The following is a 26139-nucleotide window of genomic DNA, read 5'->3' on the forward strand; positions in this document are numbered from 1 at the left end:
ATCCATGATGGGGGTTTATAGAGGTTACGTGTGGAAGCCAGGACCCCTAGAAAATGGAAGAGAAAAAGTTGGCATCTGGTTTGATTACTTACTTGATTGACCTGGCTGGTGATCACGAGCTTCTACCTGGTTGCCCCAGAAGCCCCTGTGCACTGGTCTGTCTGTATATGGTGGTTCCAAACCCTGGGAGGAATGATTTCTTCACTGGTGCCTTCCAAATCTCATATGAGTTAAGCTGTTGGTGAATTGTAACCTGGAATCGTAAAGACGGGGATCCTGGGAAACATACCTCCCAGCCTTACCCTCAGTGAAACAACAATTCAGCAGAAACATATCTACCTTTAGATTTCATTGACCTTTCACAGTAGTACCAAGAAGTGTAGCACAATGGGGACGAGAGGGATATGGAGATGGAAGTTTCATTCATTCATTTATTCCAGGGAATATTATAGCGGAAGAGTAAACTAACTATTTCAGATAACACTGGAAGTTGATACCTAAATGGATTATTAAAATATATACAAATGTATGGGACTTCCCTGCTGGTCCAGTGGTTAAGACTTCACGCTCCCAATGCAACGGGCACGGGCTCGATCCCTGGTCAGGGAACTAAGATCCCTCGTGCCACACGGCACAGCCCCCCACATAAAATACATATACATATACTGACTTAAGTAGTGTGTCCTCCCCTGCCCCACCACCGATTTCATGTCCACCTGGAATCACTGACACAACCTGATTTGGAATAAGGTCTTTGCAGATGTAATCAGGATGTGGTCATATTGGATTGGTGTTGGTCCTAATCCAATGATGTGTATCCTTATAAAAAGAGGGAAATTTGGGCACAGAGACCTGCACAGGAGACAGACATGTCTTCACCATGTAAAGACAGAGAAGAGATTGGTGTGATCTCTGTACAAGCCAAGTCATGCGAAGGATTGTTGGCAACCTCCAGAAGCTAGAAGATATGCCTAGAACAGGTTCCTCCTCAGAGCCTCCAGAAGTAGCCAGCCCTGCTGATCACTTCATTTCATACGGCCAGCCTCCTAAACTGTGAGAAAATAAGTTTCTGTTGTTTAAACCACCATGTCTCCGGTGCTTTGTTAGGGCAGCCCAAGCAGACTAATGTAGTTCCTAAGGAGGGTGTGGGCCTTGGATATTTGAAGGACAGCCAGAGGCCAGTGTTTCTGGAGCAGAGTGAGCTGGTGGCAAGAACAGCAGAGGTGAGAGGAGAGCAATGGCGGTGGGTAGGCACATCATGTCCTGATGCACTGACCTGCTGTGGTGCACTGACATTGGCCATGAGTGACATAGAGCCTAAAAGTGAGATGAGGCGGCTTTACAAAGTTCCTGTGTTACCTTGAGAATAGACTCTAGGATGTTGTCACTTAAGGTGGTGGATCAGATGGGGTTGGTAGCAGTGACAATGATGTGCCAGGTTAGAGCCCGGATGTAATTTGAAGTAAGAGCCATCAGAATTTCTTGATGGCTTGAAGGTGGGGTGAGAGGAAGATTCAAGAGTGGCTCTATTATTTTGTGCAGGAAAAACTGGCATGATGGTATTGCCATTAACTGACATGTAGGTCGTGGGCAATGGAGAAGAATATTGGTGGAGTGTAAGGAGTTGAACTTGGAGTGTGCTGAGATGAAGATGAGATCAGGGCATACTAAGGCAGAAGATAAACTTATGAGAATTTTATTAGATTTTATTACAATTTAAAAAATATTTTAGGGACTTCCCTGGCGGTCCAGTGCTTAAGACTGAGCTTCTACTGCAAGGGGGTGTGGGTTCGATCCCTGGTCTGGGAACTAAGATCCCACATGCCCCGTGGTGTGGCCAAAAAATAAAAGTAAAAATAAATTAAAAAAAATAAAAACATATTGTAAGAGAATGTTATTACAAACATTGGTCCCAATGGCAAAAATGTGGGGGGAAAAAGCTCCTAACAGTTGAATCATTACATGAAAATGGTATAGTCCTACAAGCATAAAAATAGATTAATAAAAGTGCATAAATTACCAAGCTGTGGACGGCAAAACATTTTTGAATAAAAGACACTTGATAGGGACCTCCCTGGTGGTCCAGTGGTTAAGAATCCACCTTCCAATGCAGGGGACACGGGTTCGATCCCTGGTTGGGGAACTAAGATCCCACATGCCAAGGGGCAGCTAAGTCCGAATGCCACATCTAGAGAAGCCCTTGCGCCATAATGATGACCCAGCACAGCTAAAATTAAAAAATAAATAAAATTTAAAAAGTGGACTGTTAAAGCTGATATTTAAAAAAAAAAGACACGATATAAAATGATACATACCATTTGACTCTATTTACATGCAATATAAAACAGGAAAAATTGTTGATGAAACTAAAAGTAAATGAAAGGAAATGATTTTTAAAAGTTTGGGATATTGGTAACTGTGAGAGGGCAGGGTGGGGCTTCTGATGGGGCATAAACCCAAGTGGGATGTGGGGGGTGTGACAGCAGCCTCCCTGTCTTGTATGGATTATGACATCATGTGTTAAAAAAAAAGGAGACATCGGGCCCAAAATGTAGTCACTTGTGCTGAATCCCATGTCAGCAAGCCAAAACTTACTACCTAGCCAAATTGCACTTTCAGTCTTTCCCAGGAGTGTGACCTTTAACCAGTCGATCTGGGTTTTCCTGCTCAGCACTAGTGAGGTAATCCCCTTGATAGGCCCCCTCCATCCCCCTTAGGAGGGCGGCATTGCCTGAAACCATGCATTCTTTGCTAATAATTTCCTTTCCACTTTTGAAAACCTTTCCTATTCTGAAGCTCAGTGGTGCGCCTTTCTACTTACCAGATGGGACACTGCCCAGTTCATCAATTGTTCAATAAAGCCAATTTGATCTTTAAATTTACTCAGTGAATTTTTGCTATTTAACAGATTTGGTGGCAGCAGTGGGATCAAAGGACTTTCCAACGGTATTCAGAGATGACCAGAAACAGAGGCATGGGGGACTTCCCTGGTGGTCCAGTGGTTAAGACTCTGCACTTCCACCGCAGGGGGCACAGGTTCATCCCAGGGAACTGAGATCCCACATGCCGTGTGCCATGCAGCACAGCCAAAAAATAATTAATTTAAAAAAACACACACACAGCCATCGTACCAGCAAACCTTTTTTCGAGTTCACTGTCTTTCTCACCATTTCTGAGGGTTGTGGATAAGTTCCTCTCATTTCTGAGCTCTGCTGTCTGTTGTACTCCCAATCGAATTGACTTTCCAGTCAAGGGTTTAGTGGGTCAGCTTGAGCTGGAAGATGGTTCCATCCAGAACCCTAGTCCCTAGTTCTTAGTTCAGTCTGCAATCTCCTGCTTGTTTGGAATCCCTTTCACAAGTTGCACCCTGCATTTCCCCTTTACTGGGGTTGCTGTTACAGTCCTTTCCCCAGTTCCAGTCTATTGACCCCATTTGCTGGAGTCTCCTTATTTAGTCCATGCTGGGATTTTTTTTAAAATTTGGCCATGCCCTGAGGCATGCTGGATCCTAGTTCCTGACCAGGGATTGGACCTGTGCCCCCTGCAGTGAAAGTGCAGGGTCCTAACCATTGGACTGCCAGGGAAGTCCCCCATGCTGGGAGTTACCTGTGGTGTACATGGACTTCTGCAGCAGTGTGTCTTGGTTGCTGCTGGTTTGTTTTGGTGAACATGTTTATCTTGTTTTGTATAGATAAAGGCTACTGCTAACATGGATCTCAGAAACCAAAAAGCCACAAAACTTGGTGGTCACAGATCAAGAATTTAAGAACTGTTAGAACACTTGCCACCTAACTCAAAGACTCCCATGTTGGGATAAGTTGGTCACAGAATGGGTTGGAATGGTACAAGGTCCCTTGCCAAACTCAAGAAAATTTCTATGCAGTGTAGTACATTGTAAACTACCACAGTTTCCAACTGAGTGGCATGTCCCTTTTAGGTATTAGTTTGACTCCAAGTGACCGAAAGTATAAGAAATAAATAGAGGGAGGGAGGGAGGGAGGAAAGAAAGGTACATACATACATAAATAAATAAGATCCTTAAATCCACATGGTTAATAAGCATGCCACCTTCCAGTACACCTGTTAGGAATTGTGGTCCCAGAAGCTATAAATATCTGTAAAAATGGCAAAATCTTACTGACAACAACCTACAAATTTTGTGTCTTGAGAACATGGCTTGGGAGCCCCAAAATATGGCCAAACAGAAATGTATATTAATCTCCATTTGCAGCTAGGGTCCTACCAAACTGCTGCCATTCCTCAGGGAAATTAAAACCTAGCGTTACAATGGTTGTTATAAGGAATATTCCAATTAGATAAGATCATTTAAGAAGTGCACTTGGGCTTCCCTGGTGGCGCAGTGGTTGAGAGTCCGCCTGCCGATGCAGGGGACACGGGTTCATGCCCCGGTCCGGGAAGATCCCACATGCCGCGGAGCAGCTGGGCCCATGAGCCATGGCCGCTGGGCCTGCGTGTCTGGACCCCGTGCTCCGCAACGGGAGAGGCCACGACGGTGAGAGGCCGCGTACTGCAAAAAAAAAAGAAGTGCACTTAATAAAAATTTTTTAAATAATAAAAAATTTTAAGAATTAAAAACAAAGTGCACTTAAAAGTGAGGGCTTCCATGTGAAACAAACAGAATGGGATTAATTGGCATGTAGGGGCCTCCAAAAGTCAAAAAAATTTTTCTTAAAAATTCATTACAAAAGGCTAATAGAAAATTAAAGCTACAAGAGGTACCTAAAACAAAAGAACTCGTAAAGACAACACTGAACATAGTGGTTATTTTGACAAAACATGTCCACCTTTTATAGTCTCTTATTATCACGAGCAGACCACTAGAAAAAAAAATTCGTTCTTTTAACAGAACCAATTTTTACTTTTGCACTAACTTACTTGTCATATTAAAACTTGTTCACCTAAATTTATTCCAATTTTAGCCAGTCCTGATGACTCAAAAAAATCCTTTCTAAAGATTCCTTTTTTTCACAAAACTTTTACAACTTTCTATGTCTATTTTACCTGTCCTTTGTTTTCTTTCCCATTTAGAAATAAGTAGCTTTAGGACAAAGTCACTTCATTTTCCCTTAATAAAATGCATTCCCATTCCTTATACATTTTTCTTTTAATTTTCTTGCATACAAGGATGTCTTCCTTATTAATCTTAGTAGTTTTAGAGACCTTAATTTATAATGAAACTAAGAAGTAAGCAATTGTGAACTGTTTGTTATACCAATATTTCTTTTCCAATTCAGTAAAAAGTATCTTATTAATAGATCCAAATATCTTTTGTTTTCTGTAATAAGGCAAAAGTAGGTAAACTTAGACTTGTTTAGTATTGAATAACTAGTGTTTCAGTATTTTATCTTACTCAGAAAAGACGTAGACATTCAATGAATTCCCATCATTCAATTTAACGTAGCAAACTCTAAGGGTGTAAATTACCCCCTCAAAATTGGTAAGCTATTCTAAATAGATCTAGCATAAAACAATTATCACTTAAAACTTCATGTAGGGAAAATGGCGGACTAGGAAGACGCGGAATTCGCGTATCTGCACAACTAGGGCACCTACCAGGCACCAGTGGGGGACCACAGACACCTAAGGGGATGGGAGGAACCCCCAGCGACTGGTTGTTTCAATTATATTTTTATTTTACTTAATATATTTTTCATCTTTCTAATTTTATTTTGTTCTTTGATATTGTACTGCTTCCTTTTTTCTTTCTTTCTTTTTTTTTTTTTTTTGCCACACCACGCAGCTTGCAGGGACCTTGGTCCCCAGGCCGGAGGTCAGGCCCGAGCTCCTGTGGTGGGAGCTCCGAGTCCAAACCGCTGGACTAACAGAGAACCTCAGACCCCAGGGAATATTAATCGGAGTGAGGCCTCCCGGAGGTCCTCATCTCAGCACCAACACCTGGCTCTATCCAACTGCCTGCAAACTCCAGTGCTGAACGCCTCAGGCCAAACAACCAGTAAGACAGGAATACAGGCACTAGCAACACAAGAAACAAATAGATAAACTGGACCTTATCAAAAGTAAAATCTTTTGTGCATCCAAGGACACTATCAAGAGAGTGAAAAGACACCCCACAGAATGGGAGAACATATTGGGAATCATACATGCGATAAGGTTTTATTATCCAGAACACATTAAACAGCCATCAATAATAAAAATGCAAACAACCCAGTTAAAAAATGGGAAAGAAGTTGAATAGACTTTTGTCCAAGAGTGATAAACAAATGGCCAATAAACAGATGAAAATTTTCTCCACGTCGCTAATCATCAGGAAAATGCATGTCAAAACCACATGAGATAACCACTTTGCACCTACTAGGATGGCTAGAATCATGGCCAGAAGTGTTGTCGAGGAGAAAAGCAGCGCGGCGGCTCTAGCGGCAGTAGCAGTAGCGCCGGGTCCAGAGAGTGGAGGTGCTCCTAGAGCAGCGGCAGTTCTGACTACAGCGCGGGGACGAGTCCGGTTCGTGTTCGTCCGCGGAGATCTCTCTCATCTCGCTCGGCTGCGGGAAATCGGGCTGAAGCGACTGAGTCTGCGATGGAGAGAGAAAAGGAACAAATCCGTAAACTCTTTATTGGTGGCCTGAGCTTTGAAACTACAGAAGAAAGTTTGAAGAACTACTGCGAACAATGGGGGAAAACTTACAGATTGTGTGGTAATGAGGGATCCTGCAAGCAAAAGATCATGAGGATTTGGTTTTGTAACTTTTTCATCCATGGCTGAGATCGATGCTGCCATGGCTGCCAGACCTAGTTCAACTGATGGGAGAGCGGTTGAGCCAAAACATGCTGTTTGCAAAGGAGGAATCTGGGAAGCCAGGGGCTCATGTCACTGTGAAGAAGCTATTTGTAGGTGGAATTAAAGAAGATGCTGAGGAACATTATCTTAGAGATTACTTTGAGGCATACGGACAAATTGATACCATTGAGATAATTACTGATAGGCAGTCTGGAAGGAAAAGAGGCTTTGGGTTTGTTACTTTTGATGAGCATGATCCTGTGGATAAGACTGTGTTGCAGAAATACCATACCATCAATGGTCATAATGCAGAAGTAAGAAAGGCTTTGTCTAGACAAGAAATGCAGGAAGTCCAAAGTTCTAGAAGTGGAAGAGGAGACCACTTTGGTTTGGAGATTCTCACGGTGCTGGTGGCAATTTTGGACCAGGACCAGGACCAGGAAGTAACTTAAGAGGAGGACCTGATGGATATGGAAGTGGTCCTGGATTTAGAGATGGGTATCCTGGGCGTGGAGGAGGGCCTGGAGGTGGCAATTTTGGAGGTGGCCCAGGTTATGGAGGAGGAGGATATGGTAGTAGAGGTTCTGGATCTGGCAACCAGGGTGGGAGCTCCTGGGGTGGTTATGGCATCTATGGAGGAAGAAATTGTGGAAGTGGAAATGGCAATGATTTTGGAAATTATAACCAGCAACCTTCTAACTACGGTCCAATGGAGTGGAAACTTTGGTGGTAGCAGGAACATGGGGGGGACCATATGGTGAAGGAAACTATGGTCCAGGAAGCAGTGAAGGAAGTGGGGGTTATGGAGGGAGAAGCCGATATTGATCTTCTTCCTATTTACCATGGGCTTCACCGTATAAATATGAGAGGATGAGAGCCCAGAGGTAACAGAACAGCTTCAGGTTATGGAAATAACAATGTTAAGGAAACTCTTATCTCAGTCATGCATAAATATGCAGTAATATGGCAGAAGACACCAGAGCAGATGCAGAGAGCCATTCTGTGAATGGATTGGATTATTTAATAACATTACTGTGGAGGAAGGATTGTAAAAAAAAAAAAAAAGTGCCTTTGAGACAGTTTATTAGCTTTTTTTTTTTGTGGGCCTCTCACTGTTGTGGCCTCTCCCGTTGCGGAGCACAGGCTCTGGACGCGCAGGCTCAGCGGCCATGGCTCACGGGCCCAGCCGCTCCGCGGCATGTGGGATCCTCCCAGACCGGGGCATGAACCCACGTCCCCTGCATCGGCAGGGGGACTCTCAACCACTGTGCCACCAGGGAAGCCCTCTTAGCTTTTTATTTGTTGTTTCTTTCTAGCGGTCTTTGTAAGTGTAGAAGCATTCCTTCTTTGATAATGTTAAATTTGTAAGTTTCAGGTGACATGTAAAAGCTTTTTTAAGATTTTTCTCAAAGTTTTGAAACGCTATTAGCCAGGATCATGGTGTAATAAGACATAACATTTTTTCTTTAAAAAAATTTAAGTGTGTCTGTAGAGTTAAGAAGCTGTTGTACATTTATGATTTAATAAAATAATTCTAAAGGAAAAAAAAAGAAGTGTTGTCAAGGATATGGAGAAATTAGAACACTGTACACTGCTGGTGGGAATGTAAAATGGTGCAGGCACTGTGGGTAAGAGCTTGGTGGTTCCTCAAAAAGTTAAACATGAAATTAACCCTGTGAGCCAACATTTCCACTCCTGCCTATACTGAAACAGATGCTCAAATATGTGTACGTGAATGCTGGTTGCAGCACTATTCACAATAGCCAAAAGGTGGAAATGTCCCGAATGTCCATCAGTGGCTGAATGGATAAACTAAGTGTAACCTGTACATAGGATGAGAATAATAGTCATAAAAAGTAAGGGAAAGGCTTCCCTGGTGGTGCACTGGTTGAGAGTCCACCTGCCGATGCAGGGGACACGGGTTCATGCCCCGGTCCGGGAGGATCCCACATGCCGCGGAGTGGCTGGGCCCGTGAGCCATGGCCGCTGAAAGTTTTTTTTTTTTTTTTTGTGGTACGTGGGCCTGTCACTGTCGTGTCACAAAAAAAAAAAACAACTTTCTGTCTGTGAATTCCCTGGCATTCCAGTGGTTAGGACTCTGCAGTTTCACTGCTGAGGGCCTGGGTTCAATCCCTGGTGGGGGAACTAAGATCCCAGAAGCTGCGAGGCATGGCCAAAAAAATTCTTAAAAAAAATTTTTTTTTCTGTATTTGGATTTACCTAGTCTTGACATTTTATATACCTAAATGAAATCATACAATATTGGTCTTTTGTGTCTGGCTTTTTTCCTCAGCATATTTTCAAGGTTTCATTCATGTTGCAGCATGTGTCAGAGCTTCCCTTATTTTTTTTTTTTTTTTTTTACCGGTACGCGGGCCTCTCACTGTTGTGGCCTCTCCCATTGTGGAGCACAGGCCCCGGACGCGCAGGCCCAGCAGCCATGGCTCACGGGCCCAGCCGCTCCGCGGCATGTGGAATCTTCCCGGACCGGGGCACGAACCCGCGTCCCCTGCATCGGCAGGCGGACTCTCAACCACTGCGCCACCAGGGAAGCCCCCAAAAAAGTATTTTAGTGGTGACCAAGAGGTAGGGTTATCATGGCTATAATGGCCTTATAATTGTTTTTAAATGAGTATACAGTTCACATACCATAACGTTCACACTTTTAAGTGTAAAACTCAGTGGCTTTTTGTACATTGCACAGCTGTCCAACCATCACTATACAGTGTGAAAAAGGAAATATAACTTTTTACATTTCAAAATTCACGGAGACTGACTAAAAGCTGATCTGACATAAATTTCCCTGAAGTATAAAATGCACACCTGAGAACTGTGACATCTCAGTGTCTGTGCTGAGACCAGTCCTGCAGAGAGACTGGGACCTCAGGGTCTGACTTCCCATGGGGTAAAGTTCCCTGGGCCTTGGGTAGCTGACCTCAAGCCCCAGCGGTGGGAGCTTGGACTAAGGGCAGAGCCTCCTGCTGTTAAAGGTCACACATGGACCAGGCCTGACCCTGCGTTGCACATGGTGGGTGGTGTCACTGAGTCTTTGTTCTTAAAGGGCACGTTTCCACCATGACCTTGCCCTGGGCCATGCCCTGACACTGGAGATCACCAAGCTGATGAAAGAAATTTTCACCTATTGAGGTATGGGGAAGTTATTCGGACTTATACATGATTTAACTCGAATTTTGTACTAACTAAAATGGCCTGTTTGTGGCCTATCAAACACATTGTCTGTCTGCTTTAATTATTAAAGGGCACATTGACCAGAACAAAAGATGTCCGTGTTAAAAATAAAGACTAGATGTCTCCCTTCCTAGGACATCAATGCTGGTCCTCCTTCGATAGCTACTCGTTGCCTCCTGCTGCAGCCTATGTGCTGATCTGTTTGTTTTTTGGGTTTTTTTTTTTGTTATTGTTGTTTGTTTGTTTTTGCCGTTTTTTAAAAAAATATTTACTTATTTGGCTGCACCGGGTCTTAGTTGCAGCACGCGAGATCTTCATTGTGGCATGCGGGGTCTTTAGTTGCAGCATGTGGGATCTAGTTCCCTGACCAAGGGTTGAACCCACGCCCCCTGCACTGGGGGCACGAAGTCTTAACCAGTGGACCACTGGGGAAGTCCCTGATCTGTTCGTTTTTGAAAACTTGAAGGAATGTTTCCCTGCATTGTTTGCTGTTAAGAGTTCTTACAAGATAGAAAACGGTGCTAAAAACCATGCTTTTCCTGCGCAGGTCCTCTGAGTTATCTGAGAGGCCGTCTTAAGGGCTCTAGTCTTCAGTTTGGCTCAAAAGATTTTTCTATTCCTATTATAGATCGTTTATTTTTTATTTCCATCAACAAAGCCCTATGACCCGTATTTTCTCATCCTCATTCCGGGCATGGAGCGATCCCCGGGGAAACTGAGTCTGGACTTCCAGGTGCAGGAGGAGGACACAGGGGAGCCACCGAGCAGATGCCACAGGGTGTGCCGCGCCCAGAGCCCGTTCTGCACGGAGCCCAATTCCCAGGCCGGCGTATCAGCCACGCGTGTCCCTGTGCCCTGTCATTCGGAGGTAGGGGCGGGGTCTGGTTGAACTGTCCAATGAGCGGCGACTGGGCGGGGTCCGGACAAAGCAATCAGGATAGAGTGGGACTAGGAGGACTGTCCATCAAGGCAGGGGCGGGGCAAGTATTACTGTCCAATCAGAGCCCGGGCCCCGAAGAGGGCGGGCAGCGTGCGCGTTCCCAGCCCGCGGAAGTTTTTCTGCGCTTGTGCGAACTTGTCCTGCGCGGCTTCAGGTGTCGCGTCTCCGTCGGTCTCACCTGCCCAGGTCGGAGGGTCGCCCCGAGGACGCTTCGCAGAACCCGAAAGGAGGCACAGATGGTGAGTGCACCGCTCAGGGCCCTAACAGGGAAAAGGCTGGTTCGAACGGTCCGAAACTTGCCGACAGCGACGGCCGGGCCAGGGTCTCCCCGCGTCCCACCCACCCCAGAGTCCCGACCTGAGTCTCCCCCTCGGCCTCGGGGTGGGTACCCGGGATCCGGACCCGAGTCTCCCACTCGGCCGCGGGCTGAGGACCTGCCGTGTTGCTCCGTCACTGCTCGGGGTCCGGGGGCGTCCGGACCGAGTCTTTGGCCCCGTGGGGGTCGGAGGGAGGACAGGACTATTCCCGACGCAGGCCGTTAGGCGCTGGGGCGTGGGGGACCCGCCCTGGACCTGACAGATAAAGTCAAGCCCGGACTTGTCAAAGAGACTGTATTGCAAATACTGTTGCGATAGCGCCGAGGCTCGGATCTCAGAGATGTGCCAGCGTCTCCAACCACATAGCAAAGGGCTTTTCTGTGTGAGGAGGGCGAGCAGGAGGGAAGTTGGGCGAGTGAGGGCGGAGTGCGGGGCCAGCGTGGCTGCACTGGACAGGGCTCCTTTGGTCACCTGTTGTCTGGAGAAGCTGATCAGGGGCTTGTTCGGAACCTCAGTGTTGCTCAGACGTGGGGGCGACACCCTGTCCAGGAACCTGTGGGGAGAAATCTGACGATGTGGGGTAAGAAACAGGACACAGAGAACTTGGTCAAGCCCAAATGTGTGGGCAGGAGGGCCGGATCTCCTGGTGTCAAAGATAAAATGTCAAAGTGGGGCTGGCCCCTGAATACATGCAGGGAGCATCACAGAGTGTCTTTGTACTCTGGGAACAGATTCACAGTGACCTTGCCCCCAGGCCGACCCCTGACTCGGGAGGTTCCCCAGGCCCTCCTGTGTCATGTGGAACAGTAATCAGTATTGAGCTTATTTGAGGTCTTCGGAATTGCAACTTGGGGGACCCAGATTTGAGTTGATGGAATACAATTTATGTTTTTGAGGCATAAGAAAGAAAATTTAAGCATAACATTACTCTCTGCCCTTATTGGGCCCTCCCTAATGTGCATTGTGCATCTGCATTATGCATTAACAGACCTTCTCAAAGGTAGGAATGTCTGCTCCACCAGAAAGATCAAATTTTTTTCCTCGTTCTGCCACCAGCAATGTAACTCCAAGATAACATACCTTTCCTAATCCTGTCAGGGGTCATGCTGATCTGCTGCAGATCTAGACTATGTATTTTTGGTGAACCTTATGTGAGATGTCATTGTGTCATTTTGATATATGCTCCTTTGCCTCAAAAATGTATATGATGGTCTTAGACTTCTAGTAAGTGGAACAGCCCTCTGAGTTTTATGAGAGACTGTCTCCTGGGTTATAATCCTCTCATAGGCTTAAACAAAATTTTCTATTTTCTCTTTTAGATCGACTATTCATTAATTTTTCATCAGCAGCGTAACACTGAAAGTGTTGTAGGGAGGAGGAAGAGTAACAGACTTATTAAAGGAAAAGCCACAGGGTTGTTAAAGTTGCCTGGCATGAATTATGATAGACTGACACAGGGAATGAAAAATTTGTCCTTAAGGAATAGGCTGTCACGAGTTATTTAGGGGAAGGGTCCAATAAGTATCTTGACTTTCTGGGTCATTGGGCAGATGTTCTGGATGCCTGCGTTAAGGCAGTAAGTGGTCAAAAGTTCAGATTCCATCTGGGCTGAGACCTGCATAAGCCCTACATCCTCAGTGGCCTCCTGCCTGCATTTTAGAGTGCTCTCTTAGCAATACTGACTCCATTTTGATTCTCCTTTCACACCTGTCCCCTGCTGTCCTGGCTCCCGGACTTAGGGGGGCAGCCCTGGACGGGGGGCACTGAGGGGAACTGAGTGGCACATTTCTGTTCAGGAGAAAGGGACTGCAAGCTGTGGGCTGATGCTGTGTCTGTCTGGCCAGCAGTACATTCGGCTTAGAGTCCACCAGGGCAGCCAAGTCTGGCGCCCCATAGAAAGCCAGGCAGTAAAGGGCTGAAGCCAACCACCCGCACTTCCGCCCTGCTCCGTCACGTGACCTACAGACCGCCATTCACTCAGAATCCAGACCTGCACCTGTTGTCAATCAGGGCCCAAGAAGGGGGTGTGCCTAGAGACCCGTCCAATTAAGGTGCGAAGGCTTGGAGCCTCATCCAATCAGAGACGGGGGCGGGCGCATTCGCTTACGTTGTGACGTCGCTCTTAGCCGCCCGGGCATTCCGTCGCACCTACTTCAGGGGACCTCAGGTGTCCCGTCGCTGTTGCTCTAACCTGCCGGAGCTGTTGGGCTGCAGGGCCGCGGGGAGGACGACCTGAATGCGCGGAGAGGGGCTGAAATGGTGAGTGCGTGGGGCTGGCGCCGAGACCGTCTGGGGCTGGTTCGAATTGGCCGGAAGCGGCAGCAGGATAGGACTCCCTGACCCCGGTCCGGACCCTAGTTTCCACCCTCGACCGCGTCGCGCGGTCCCGGGGTCCTGTCCGGTCCTCGCGTGGGGTCTCGGGTCCCAACTCGGGTCTCCGCCCTCGACCGCAACTTGGGATCCCGTGAGTTCCGACCCAGTCCCTGTCCCGGTGGGTGTATGAGCGAGGATGGGGCGAGCCGCCGGAGCGGGCGGTAAGGCGCTGGGGTCCCGCCCTGGACCTGAGAGATAATGTCAAGTCCAGGGTTGGTCAGGGAGACTATTTTGCAATTAATGTTGCGATAGGGCCGAGGCTCGGATCTCAGGGATGTGCCAGCGTCTCCAACCACACAGCAAAGGGCTTTTCTCTTCTGTGAGAGGAGGGTGAGAGGGAGGCGGATTGACAGAACCAGAGGTCCTGTGGTCAGGGCGTCCTCGGCCCAGGTGAGAGGGGATTTGCTCTGCAGCTCAGTGATGCTCAGTTTGGGAGTTGTAGCGGGGAGTGACCCAGAGTCAGGGGCATTTGGGAAGAAGCCTGAGTAAAGTTTAGGTAAAAAAATGGATGTTGAGCTTAAAAATAACAGTTATTTACTAGGAAAAATGGATTTATTTGGGAACAGCAAAAAATTGCAATTCGGGACAGACAAGGTATAGCAAAAGCCATAGGCAAGTCCAACAGACTTATTTATTGGAGAAAAAGGAGGGAGTTGGGAGGGGTTGTATTGATGTAAAGTCCGTGGAGAGATGGAGAATTAGGTTGATGCTGGTTTCTCATTGGCTAGTTGCTGGGGTAGCCAGTTTCTTGAGAAGATGCAATGTATGTACATCTTTTTCTGTTGGGGCCTGTAATTGTTGATTCTTTCGCGTTTTCAATTTTTCTGTTGGGGGCTGTAATTGACACTTCTTCCTGTAATTGATGTCAAGTGGTTCTGGGTGAAGCTCTCCCTTCTGCACCCACCCCCACTTCTTTTTAGTGCGTTTTCTCTTTTTTAATTTTCACAAGGGCCGTTGAGAACACTTGGTCAACCCTGTGGCATTAAAAAAATTACAAACTTTACAACAAGAGACCTTTATTCAAATGAGTTCCTGCAGTGGGAGAAGGGTCTGTTACACCAGGCACAGGGGGCTCTGCAGGAAGGGGGACATCTGACCCTAAGATCTGCAAGTGTCTCAAGAGTTGGGCAAAGAGAGTTTTTCTCTTATACAGAGGAATAAACACCACCAGGAGGGACCAGGTGTGATGCTCGGATAGCAGATCCCTGAGGCCAGCCTGTCCTTAGGGGTCTGTCGTCTGGCTGCGGTGAGGCCAGGTCAGGGGGAAGGAGAGGAGCTGAACCAAAGTTTGGCCAACAAGCATTTGTTCTGCTTGGTCAGTGGGGGGAACAGTTCCGCTAATCACTGATGAGGTGGAGATGGAACTTTGAGGGGGCTGCATCTGGCCTTGTCCTGGATAAACAGGGGGCCTCCGTGTGAGTCTTATCTGAGTCAGGTGGGGCACGGGGGTGGTTTCTTGCAGCCTGCCGTTTTCCAGAAGAGCAAAGGGTGGGGGGCCCTTTCACCTCCCATCGAAGTTTCCAGGAGCACATGGCTCAGGGAGGGTTCAGCATTGTCCCCTGACACCTGTAAGCAGCCTCCTCTGGGTCCAGCTCAGCACTAATATCTTCCCCTGATCCAGCTTCCGGTTTCAGCAAGTGTAAAATTCTGCATTCTTTCTGCCTGGTTTCTTCTCCTTAGTGAGGGTAGTAAGCGTCTCAGGTCTTTGCCCTTTCCTGCTGACTTGTATTATTCTGGGCCTTTGGGCCTTAACCAGAGATGCCTCTGGGGAGAAGTGTCTCAGTATAGAAAATGTTTTCTCTTCCATTAGAACTGCAGGAAATGGGACTTCCCTGGTGGTGCAGTGGTTAGGAATCCGCCTGCCAATGCAGGGGACACGGGTTCAAGCCCTGGTCCGGGAAGATCCCACATGCTGCGGAGCAACTAAGCCTGTGCGCCACAACTGCTCAGCCCGCGAGCCACAACTACTGAAGCCCGCGCGCCGACAGCCTGTGTTCCACAACAAGAGAAGTCACCACAATGAGAAGCCTGCGCACCGCAATGAAGAGTAGCCCCCGCTCGCTGCAACTAGAGAAAAGCCCACGCGCAGCAATGAAGACCCAACACAGCCAAAAATAAATTTATTTTTTATAAAAAGGAAGAAGAATTTCAGGAAATGCAGGCAGTCCCACCCCTTCATGTGAAATGGGTGGAGAGATGGATTAAAAAGATTCATAGAAATTGTAGTGACTCTTCCATGAAGGGTACAGAGTTGTGACACTGTCTGATCCTGGTCCACTGTTACTACCTGGTCAACAGAGGTTAGTGGAAATTCTGTGGAATGTGACCAGTGCTACTGAGACTTGCTCACTTCTTTTTAAATGAGTTACAGCTTGTCATCATGAGGATATTAGTGAACTGATGCCTGTCTTCTGAAAGGGATGAGCAGTATCCTGTTCCTCAAATCATAAAAATGCCCTAAAATTTCCCTCTCCTGCATTATCCATGAACACAGGAGGAAGCAGTGATCCTGCAGGTTCTCATTTACACACTGAGACGGGTCTTCATCTCATGTAAATGACCCACAGGGATCATCATGTTGCAGGTGCATCATCTGGGTCGGGGACAAGCTGAGCCTGTGAGGGAGGTGAAGGAAGGTGCCCTGGGGTATTGCCCCACCCCATCTCCCCCATCCCCCCATTGCAGGTGGCCTACAGACCATAGAACCACCACAGAAGGAGCTGTTGATGGCACGAGCATGGGGCAGGGCATCCAGCTCCAGAAGTGCTGGGGGCGGTTTATCCTCTGAGGTTGTGCTGCCCTCGGCTGTCTCCCGACCTTTGCTTTTGGCCTCATTCAATGAGTTGGTGGATTGAGTGTGATGTGTGCACCCTGAGTGAGTCTGTGAAGATCAGACGTGGGGAAGGCTCCTTGGGCTCAACTGCTGCTGAGAGGGTTGATGAATTAGAGAGTTTCTCTGGGTCAGAACTTCAACTTGAGCGTTTCCTCCTGGGTGAGAATTGAGGCCCTGGGAGGGGGCATTCCTATACTTAGGTGGAGCTCAGTCCTTCCCCCTGCCCTGGGGGTACTCATCCAGCTCGGATGGCTTTGACCTTCTGACTTGGGGTTTCCTTGTGCACCGTGGGCAGCAGGCTGCTGATCTGAGCGGCTCACACTTGGCTGCTCTTCCCCTTTGTGTCCTCCTCAATACAGTGTTCTGCCCTGTGACTCAGTGTGCAAGCATGTAAGACATTTTTGTTCCATTACTTGAAAGTGTAGGGTTGTTTGGTTTTTATAGATTTCACCAATTTTATATGTATGTGTATGTGTGTGTACAGTTTTATCATGTGTACATGTGTATAGCCATCACCACAATCAAGATACAGCACTATTCTATCATTACAAAGATAGTTCCTGCTATCCCTTTATAGTCACACAAACCCCACTTCCTTCTTACCCTCACCCCTAACTTCTGACAGCCACTCAACTGTTCTTCATTTCTATAATTCTTCTAGTAGTTTTTTAAAAATTTTATTTTGTTGCACTGGGTCTTAGTTGCAGCAGACAGGCTCCTTAGTTGTGGCCTGCAAACTCTTAGTTGCGGCATGAATGTGGGATCTAGTTCCCTGTCCAGGGATTGAACCTGGGCCCCCAGCATTGGGAGCACGGAGTCCTATCCACTGTGCCACCAGGGAAGTCCCTCTTCTAGTAATTTTCTATTGCATACTTTTTTCCACTTTTTCTGAGACTCCAGTGGTACTAATGTCTTATCTTTTGTGTTTGTCCCACAGGTCACTAAGGCTCTTTCACTTTTCTTTTGGTCTATTTTCTCTGTTGTTCAGATTGGGTAAATTCTGATGTTCTACCTTCAAGTTGACTGATTCTTTCCTCTGTCATATTCATTCTGTATTGAAACCATCCAGTTTTTTAGTTCAGTTATTGTATTTTTCAGTTCTAAAATATCCATTTGGTTCTTCTTTGTATCTTTTCTTTCTTCGCTGAGACTTTCAATTTTTTATTTGTTTCAGGTGTGTTTGTAATTACTCACTGAAGTATTTTTCAGTGGCTTTAAAATCCTTGTCAGATAATTCCATGTGTGATTCTGATGTTGGTGTCTGTTGATTGTCATTTTTTGTTTGTTTGTTTTATTATTATTTGGCTGCGTCGGGTCATAGTTGTGGCACACGGATCTTCGTTGTGGCACGTGGGCTCTTCCTTGTGGCGTGCAGGCTTATTTGCCCTGCGGCATGTGGGATCTTAGTTCCCCCACCAGGGATCCAACCCTCATCCTCTGCATTGGAACCCGGATTCTTTACCACTGGACCACCAGGGAAGTCCCTTGCATTTCAGTTTTTGTTGCACTTTGCAGATACTGTGTTGTTTGCAAATTGAAGGTGTTGTGCAACCCTACATCTCAGCAAGTCTGTGGGTGCCATTTTCAAAGAGTATTTGCTCACTGATGGTCAGCATTTTTTAGCAATAGTGTTTTTAAATGTATGTACAAGGTTTTTTAGACATAAGTCTATTGAACACTTAAAAGACTATGTGACTTTTACCTGTACAGGGAAGCAAAAAAATTTGTGTAATTCACTTTATTGCAATATTTCCTTTATTGTGGTGCTCTGGAATTAAACCCACAGAGTTGCCAAGGCCTGCATGTATTATTTCCTGGTAAAATGACGCCATTAGTTTCCTCTATTAATGATTTTAAAACTCAAGCATGTACTGCAGGTCAGCATTAGAGAGATTTCTATGTCTATTATTACCAAGAGATCAGGGTGAGAAATACATTTGGATATTTGAAAAGACTCTCTGAGCAGAAACAAGACTTGAAATGTGGTTTTATGATAAACCATTCAGAAGACCTCAGTCATGCAATACTAAAAACACAGAACAGAAGATAAACAGACACTAAGCTATTGTCTCCAGCATGTGACACGTGACACATGACATATTAAGGCATCTTTTGCTCCCATCCTGGTATGTGCAGCAGAGAGAGGCTTTAAATGGAAACCAGCACTTCTGCTCAAATGCATTGGGAAGATTTGTTTTTTATATTCTCCCATTCCACACACCCTGAAAGCTCTCATGATGAAGCACATCTTGACCCAGAGCAACCCAGTGGTGTACACAGATATCTGTTTAGTAAAGAAGAGCAGTTCCCCATTGAACAGTAGGAAGGAATGACAAGAAGATTATGTAAAAAAGTTCCAAGACTGGTATCTCAGTTGCTCTCAAGAAATTTATGCTTCAGTGATAAGGAGATAGACGAGATGAAGACTTAACTAAAGATGAGATTCTATTAATATGGATCCTGCGGGGGAATAATTGTTCATCGGTATTTTGCTCCATTGGGATGAGAGTTTGCAAAGCACTTCATATGCCTTAAAAAAAAATCATGTTTACTAGAATAAGATCATTTAACTTAATACTAATTTTTTATTATTTCCCATATTTGTCCATTTTCAAAGCTCAACAGGCTCCATAAAGTATACTGAAGAGTGACCTGTTCACCTGTTATTAAGGCAGGTGCGTGGAAATAGTGTACTAGAACTACATCTTTCATGAACTGTCAGCTTGCAACATTTTCCCCCCAAGAATGGTATCAAAAATTGTGCTTTATGGAAACCTCCCTCCATACTAGGGAAGACTATGAAAGATTTTGAGCCCAGTTCCTTTTTGAAAAGACAGTCTTTCCTCATCTCCAAGACTGAGCATCGTTCATCATCTTTAGGGCCAGTCGTGCTTAAAGGCTTCACATCCACTCAGCCCATCCTCGGGAGCTGCTTCTTGCTGAGCCGTGTTATCTGCCAGCTCTTCATTCTGGGCTTTTGAAAGTGGTTATTTTTTGTCTTTTTTCTTTCTTGATGGGGCCGTTTTAGGAGTTTCAACTCCTAAATGATCAGGCTTATGGATGGTGCAGGGTATTGGGAGGACTCTTCTCCAGGAGCTCTCCTTGGTGGGTGGAAACAGTCCGTAGGTGACAGCAGTTCCAAGTTGAACATGACTGGCCCACTCTGCTTTCAGCTCACACATGGTGGAATGTGCGGCGTTACTTCTCTCCAGAAAATCTCTGTTAAGGCAGTTTGGGGAATCACCATTTTCAGCCTGTAGTCTTGAAAGAAAACCAGACTGAATTTTTGTCTCCTGTAGAAATAGAACATCATGCAACAAGTTCCATCTCTGGGCACTTGTTTCATCCTTGACAATTGGTTTGTGATATCTCCTCAACCTACTGGATCTCTGAAACGTTTGTAACTTTGTTCCTTAAGCAATTCATATTCTTTTATTTGCCCAAGTTCTGGTGCTTTTGAATAAAATTGCCATTAGATTAAGAAGAACATGTTTTTAGCTAGTCTGAATCTTTTTTTTTTTTTTTGCTGTACGCGGGCCTCTCACTGTTGTGGCCTCTCCCGTTGCGGAGCACAGGCTCCGGACGCGCAGGCTCAGCTGCCATGGCTCACGGGCCCAGCTGCTCCGCGGCATGTGGGATCTGGGATCTTCCTGGACCGGGGCACAAACCCGTGTCCCCTGCATCGGCAGGCGGACTCTCAACCACTGTGCCACCAGGGAAGCCCTGAATCTATTTTTTAAACAGTTTTTATTGAGGTATAATTTATGAACCGTAAGGTTTCCTGGTTTAAACTGTAAAATTCAGAAGTGTTAGAATGTTTACTGGATTGTACAACCGTCCTCATATTCTAATTTTAGATATTTTTATCACCCCAAAGAACTTGTACCTGCTGGCAGTCACCTCTCATTCCAAGCCTCCACCCGCCCTTCGTGTAGGCAGTTTATTAATCTAATTTGTGTCTCTATAGCTTTGTTCATTCTGTACATTTCACATAAATGATATGATACTGCCTGTGGGCTTTTGTGAAACCTGTTAATGTTTTTAAAGTTCATTGATTTTGTGTCGTGGATTAGTACTTCATTCCTCTTGTTGCAAATAATATTCTGTTGTGAGATTACTGTGTTTGCTTATCCAAATCAGTTGATAACCTTTTGAGTTGTTTCCACTTTTTGGCTGTTATGAATCATGCTGCTGTAAACATCTGTGTATTACTTTTGGGGTTTTTAAAAATATTTATTTATTTGGCTGCATCAGGTCTTAGTTGTGGCACGTGGGATCTTCTTCGTTACAGTGCACAGACTTAGTTTCCCTGCGGTGTGTAGGATCTTAGTTCCCCACCAGGGATCGAGCCTGTGTCCCCTGCACTGGAAGGCGGATTCTTAACCACTGGACCACCAGGAAAGTCCCTGTGTATTAGTTTTCGTGTTGGTGTTTGCTTTCGCCTCTCTTGGGTAGATAGATACCTAGGGTGGAATTGCTGTGTTATATGGTGAAACTGTGTTTATCATTTTGAGGATCTGCTGGACTGTCTTCCAAAGTGGCTTCATTTTACCTTCCCACCAGCAGTTTGTAAGGTTCCAACTTTCCCACATCCTCGCCAGCATCGGTTTGTCTGTCTTATAGCCTTCTTAGTGGGTAGGAAGAGGTATCTGCTTGTAGTTTTCATTTGCATTTCCCTGATGACTAATGTCCCATATTTTCAGGTGTGTGATTAGCAAACCCCAGTTGCAGGCCCGGGTGAGATAGCCTTGCCTTCTTTGTAGCTGATGTAGTGGAATATTTTATCATTTCAATTTTCGGAATATATTTTTAATTAAAATTCTAATTGATAAAGATAGTTTGCTTTATATTTCAAGGGTGTAGAGTCATACCATATTGTCCTAAAAACATTAATTTGGTGATTTTTCCCTGTGTTAAAGTCATCTTTGGCTCTAATGCCATCAGATCCTTCTATGACTCTTCTTCGTAGGGCATTATTCTTGATTTCTTGATTATTTATCTGAGAGGACTTGCTGGCTTCACAGATCCCTCAGGAACCAAGCCTCCTCTTACCCCACAGGTGTCCCAGGCCCTGGGCCCTGGCCTGCGTCTGTGCCCTCGGTGTCCACCTCATCCTGGCAGGGGGTTCGTATCTCTAACTCTGTCGGATATGAGGGGACTGGCCCAGGCTTTTACATGCTCGTCAGTCCAGGCGAGAGTGGTTCAGATGCAGCGGCCCTGGAAAATCAGTGTTCACGACCTCCTGACAGTCTGCTCCAGTTCTAGGAAATAACTTATGAGCAGGCCAAGTGTCCATTTCCATGTCATCTGAATGATGATTTCATTTTCAGTATGTGTCATACCTCGCAGTCTGCTCTATCTCAGTAAAAACCGTTCTTTTTCATTATGTGTGCATGAGTGTTTATCAGGTATTGTTGTTACATTTTGTTTCAGTTTCCAGCACTTACCATCACTGAGTAAAATGCATTTGATTGGCTTGTGTGTGTTCATTTCCCACAAGAGTGTAAGCTCAGGAGTCCTAGGAATTGAGTCCAGTTCCCCACTGTTGGCCTCCCCATCCTCCCACACATGGGGGTGAAGAGGGAGCCTTGCTGACACGGAACCTGTGGCTGTTTCAGGACTCGGTGGTCTTTGAGGACGTGGCTGTGAACTTCACCGCAGAGGAGTGGGCTTTGCTGGACCTGGCTCAGAGGAAACTCTACAGAGACGTGATGCTGGAGACCTTCAGGAACCTGGCCTCCGTGGGTGAGGACGGCTTCTTCCCTGCACTTAGTCTTTAGGGAACAAATATTTCTTACAATGTTCTTTCTTACTGGAACCAAGGAATAAAAATATGTTGAAAAACAGGCAGACGTGGTCCCCACCTTTATAGAACCTACCTAGAGTCAAATAGCTTTTCCATGACCATAAATATTTCTATATTGAATTGATTTTTATTGCTCTTGATCAGAATCCTGAGGCTCCCTAATTGTGTAAATGTGAGCGTGGTCTCCAGTGTTACTTTGGGGCAGTGAGAGCAGCGTTACGGTTTTCAACCTGTGAAAGTTACACTGCGATCAGTACACATTTGACCTGATAATCTTGCTGCAGTTAAACCCAAACTCACCCATCCTCAATGACATGAGGACCAGAGAATCGGCCCATCTCATGGAGGGCTTGTTGTCCTCCATCCTCCCCCTGAGAAGCTTTTCTCCACGAGCAGGACAGCAGCCACGCACCATCTGATCTCCTAGTGGCAGCTGGGTCACTGGAGATAGGCTTCCTCTAGGGCCTCTGTGCCTGCGATCACCAGGAGGGCACACCTCTCTGGAGGAGCAGGTTCTGTATCAGGGAGAGATATTTGGACATAACTGTTAGAAACATGCCTCTGTCTTTGAGAAGGTGACGTTTGTCACTCTGTGTTTGAGAAGGTGACTTGGCTTCCCTGTTGGACTTTTCATCCATCTTTGCCCACTTCAGAAGTCTTTCTGTAGCTCCTCTTACGAAGGGAGCATTTAGGAGTGTGTATTTTGCCCAGTTCCTGCCTGCTTTGCTTCTGTGAAGTATCTCTTCTGAAGTATTTCTTAGTGAAGAGTCTGTCATTTTGACTCATTTTCCCTATGATGGCTAAAGTTCCAAATAGCTGAGGTCCTCAGAGTTTTTCTTTGTGTGTGTGTTAAATTTGGTTTGGACCCAATTCCAATGTGTGTGTGGGTGTGTGGGTGTTAATTTTGTTTTGGACCCAATTCTAATGTGTGTTTGTGTGTGTGTGCATGTGCACATGTGTTAAAGCACCTCACACCAACAAACAATTATTGGGCCAGCAGCACATCATAGAATTCAACTCAATCCTGACACCATCTACCCAGTGATAGCCACAGATTCCAGAGCTTAAGGTTTCAGTCCTTTAAGACTTACTCCATATTCCCCCACCTCAGATGCCAATCTCAAGTCCAGGCTTTTACCTGTCCTCCTGACCAACTGGTTATAAATCAGAGGTTCCCATGACCCTCTCCTTGGGTTCAACTAATTTATTAGTGTGGCTCACAGAACTCAGAGAAACATACTACTTACTAGATCACAGGTTCATTTTAAAAGGATATAATTCAGGAACAGCCAGATGTAAGAGATGCATAGGGTAAGATTTTGAAAAGGAGTTTCTGTGCCTCTCCAGGTGCCAGTCTTCCCACATCTCCACGTGTTCATCAACCCAGAAGCTCTCTGAACTTTTTTTTCATGCCTTCATTACATAGGCATGGTTGATGAAATCATTGGCCATTGGCAGTGGATTTGATCTCTAGCCCCTCCCCCATCCCCAGAGGTGTTGGGGTGTCTGGGAGTGTGGATGGGATTGAAAGTTTCAACCCTTTAATCACATGGTGTCTCCATTGGCAACCAGCCCCCATACTTCTTTCTAACAATTTTTTTCATTAATATAAACCCAATTGGGATGGAAAGGGCTTTTTATGAATAACAAGACACCTATTTCACCTTTCTGATCCTGAAGCGTTTTCTGGAAATGAGCACAAGAGACCACATATTATTCCATTGCTTTTACTGCTCAGGAAATTCCAAGGGTTTTAGGATCCCCGAGCAGGAAACTGTGGATAAGGACCCGATTTATCTGAGAAATATATGTTGGTCATCTGAATGACCAAATATATATATATATATATTTCTGATATATCACACATCTTCTTCCTTCCTTTATAAAATTATTTTACATTTTTGAATTAGTGAATGGAAAGAAATCTACATGTGGTCTCTTTTTTTTCCTTTATCCCACCATTTCTTTCCCATGGATTTAATTATGTTACCAATTATTGCAGGTTCTTGCTCTCAAGTTAAAACCAGTAGATCAAGTACTCATTGGGATATTTTGGAGACTGGACTATGCAGTGAAGAGAAAGTAGTAAGATTCACAAGAAATGATTCCAGGTCTTTTTTGGGAGAAAACTGGGCATTTCATAACATGCAAGATCAGCATCTAACTCAGGAGAGGCGTTTGAGGTGAGTGGCACTCCCACAAGGGGAAGGGGAATCTCGGCAGAGTATTAGACTCACTTAAAATTAAAGAAAAAGTGTAAACTTAGCTAAACAATTGTCTATTCACAGAATTCTTACAAAACTACTTTTATAAATGTGATGTAGGTATGGAGCTCCTAAAACTTAATTCAGTAGGAAACACTGGTCAGGAAACCTCGTATGTAAAAAACACTGAAAGTTATGGCTCTGCTTGAGCCCTCAGCTGAAGCATTAAACTTGTTGCACTTTGTCACAATGCATAGAGTGCTGAAAACATGCCCATTCATTGAAAATGGCAAATGTGTAGTCAAAATAATAATGAATAACCATCAACAAATCAATAATTAAGAAATCACTTATAATCATTAATCCCTAATACTGTGCTTCCTATTTTGAACAGAAATCATTTGGTGGAGAGTCTCTGTGAAGGTAAAGAAGGTCATCAATGTCTAGAAACCCTGAATCAGATTATAGATTTTACTGTGCATAAGAGTTATTGGACTGGAATTCAGCCACATCAATGCATTAAGTGTGGAAAAGCCTTCAGGGATCATTCTTTCCAGAAGAATCAGCAAAGATCTCACCCTGGACACAAACATTATCCATGTGAAGAACGTGGGCAAGCCTTCAGCTGTATATCGTGCCTAAGCCCTCCCAGGGAAACAGACATTGTAGAGAAACCCGAAAAACATCAGGATGCTGGGAGAGCATCTAAGAGGTGCGTGAAGAGTGACCGTAGTAAACAGTCTTTAGAGTGTAAGAAGTTTGGAAAAGCTCTCACTTGTCCCTCATCTTTTCAGGAACATGAGAGAGGTCATTATGGACAGAAAATCCACATGTGTGAAGTATGTGGAAAATCCTTCAGTTATTATTGCCAACTTGCACGGCATGTGAGAACTCACACTGGAGAGAAACCCTATGAATGTAAAGAATGTGGAAAGGCTTTCACTCGCATCTCACACTTCCGAGAACATGTGAGAATGCACACTGGAGAGAAACCTTATGAATGTAAGCAGTGCGGCAAAGCTTTCAGTTGGTGCACTTACCTTCGAGAACACATGAGAACACACAGTGGAGAAAAACCCTATGAATGTAAGCAGTGCGGCAAAGCCTTCCCCTATCTCAAATCCCTGCAAGGACATGTGAGGATCCACACTGGAGAGAAACCTTATGTGTGTAAGGAATGTGGGAAATCCTACAGTTGTCCCAAATACTTTAGAAAACATGTGAAAACACACAGTGGAGTAAAACCCTATGAATGTACAGAATGTGGGAAAGCGTTTATTACTTCTTCATCCCTTCGAGAACATATGAAAACACACAGTGAAGAGAAGCCCTATCAGTGTCAGCAGTGTGGGAAAGCTTTCAGGTATCCCAGATCCCTGCAAGGACACATGCTAACCCACAGTGAAGGGAAGCCATATGAATGTCAGCAGTGTGAAAAAGCCTATAGGTGTCTCATATCCCTGCAAAGACACATGAAGACACACACTGGCGAAAAATTCTGAATAGAAAAACTATGGGAAAGCCTTCATTCTCCCTTAAAATCTTATAAATGGAGCAGTCACAGGAGAGAAACATTATGAATGGAAAGAATGTTGGGAAACCTTCAGCACTTCACTTATTTTATACTTGAAAACTCAGGGTAGACAAATTTTTTTAATGGAAAGAAATATGATTTTTCCTTTTAAGTGCCTCATCCTGAATAGGGATCCCAGTGTATTAA

The 26139-nt window shown here is 45.2% G+C and overlaps 2 protein-coding genes and 1 pseudogene across 2 annotated transcripts in view; all 3 read left to right on the plus strand.

The window, feature by feature from the left end:
• The first annotated feature begins 6556 nt into the window (after window positions 1–6556).
• Window positions 6557–7582, plus strand: LOC111166158 (heterogeneous nuclear ribonucleoproteins A2/B1 pseudogene; annotated as a pseudogene).
• A 3132-nt stretch (window positions 7583–10714) lies between these two features.
• Window positions 10715–26127, plus strand: LOC149744088 (uncharacterized). The gene is made up of 4 exons (XM_089905673.1): window positions 10715–11125; window positions 22028–22154; window positions 24218–24398; window positions 24814–26127. The coding sequence occupies exons 1-4, from the start codon at window positions 10715–10717 to the stop codon at window positions 25919–25921; spliced, it is 1827 nt and encodes a 608-aa protein (XP_089761799.1). The 3' UTR covers window positions 25922–26127.
• Window positions 25415–26139, plus strand: part of LOC111166155 (zinc finger protein 77) — a 28950-nt gene continuing 28225 nt past the window's right edge. Inside the window, exon 1 of the mRNA XM_089905667.1 lies at window positions 25415–25505. Coding sequence (XP_089761793.1) covers window positions 25500–25505 — 6 coding nt within the window. The 5' untranslated portion in view covers window positions 25415–25499. The remainder of the gene's footprint in view (window positions 25506–26139) is intronic.

This window comes from Delphinapterus leucas, unplaced genomic scaffold, assembly GCF_059928025.1.
Source record: "Delphinapterus leucas isolate spDelLeu-1000000601 "Yukka" unplaced genomic scaffold, BTC_Dleu_Yukka2 spDelLeu_asBTCV2_sq25, whole genome shotgun sequence".
NCBI classification, from domain to species: Eukaryota; Metazoa; Chordata; class Mammalia; order Artiodactyla; family Monodontidae; genus Delphinapterus; species Delphinapterus leucas.

Excerpts from the sequence above, each read along its gene's own strand:
- LOC149744088 (XM_089905673.1), top strand. The coding sequence starts at position 10,715 with ATGCCACAGGGTGTGCCGCGCCCAGAGCCCGTTCTGCACGGAGCCCAA. Across the intron at positions 22,155-24,217 it reads CAGGAACCTGGCCTCCGTGG|GTTCTTGCTCTCAAGTTAAA; the intron begins GTGAGGACGGCT and ends CAATTATTGCAG. Across the intron at positions 24,399-24,813 it reads ACTCAGGAGAGGCGTTTGAG|AAATCATTTGGTGGAGAGTC; the intron begins GTGAGTGGCACT and ends TATTTTGAACAG.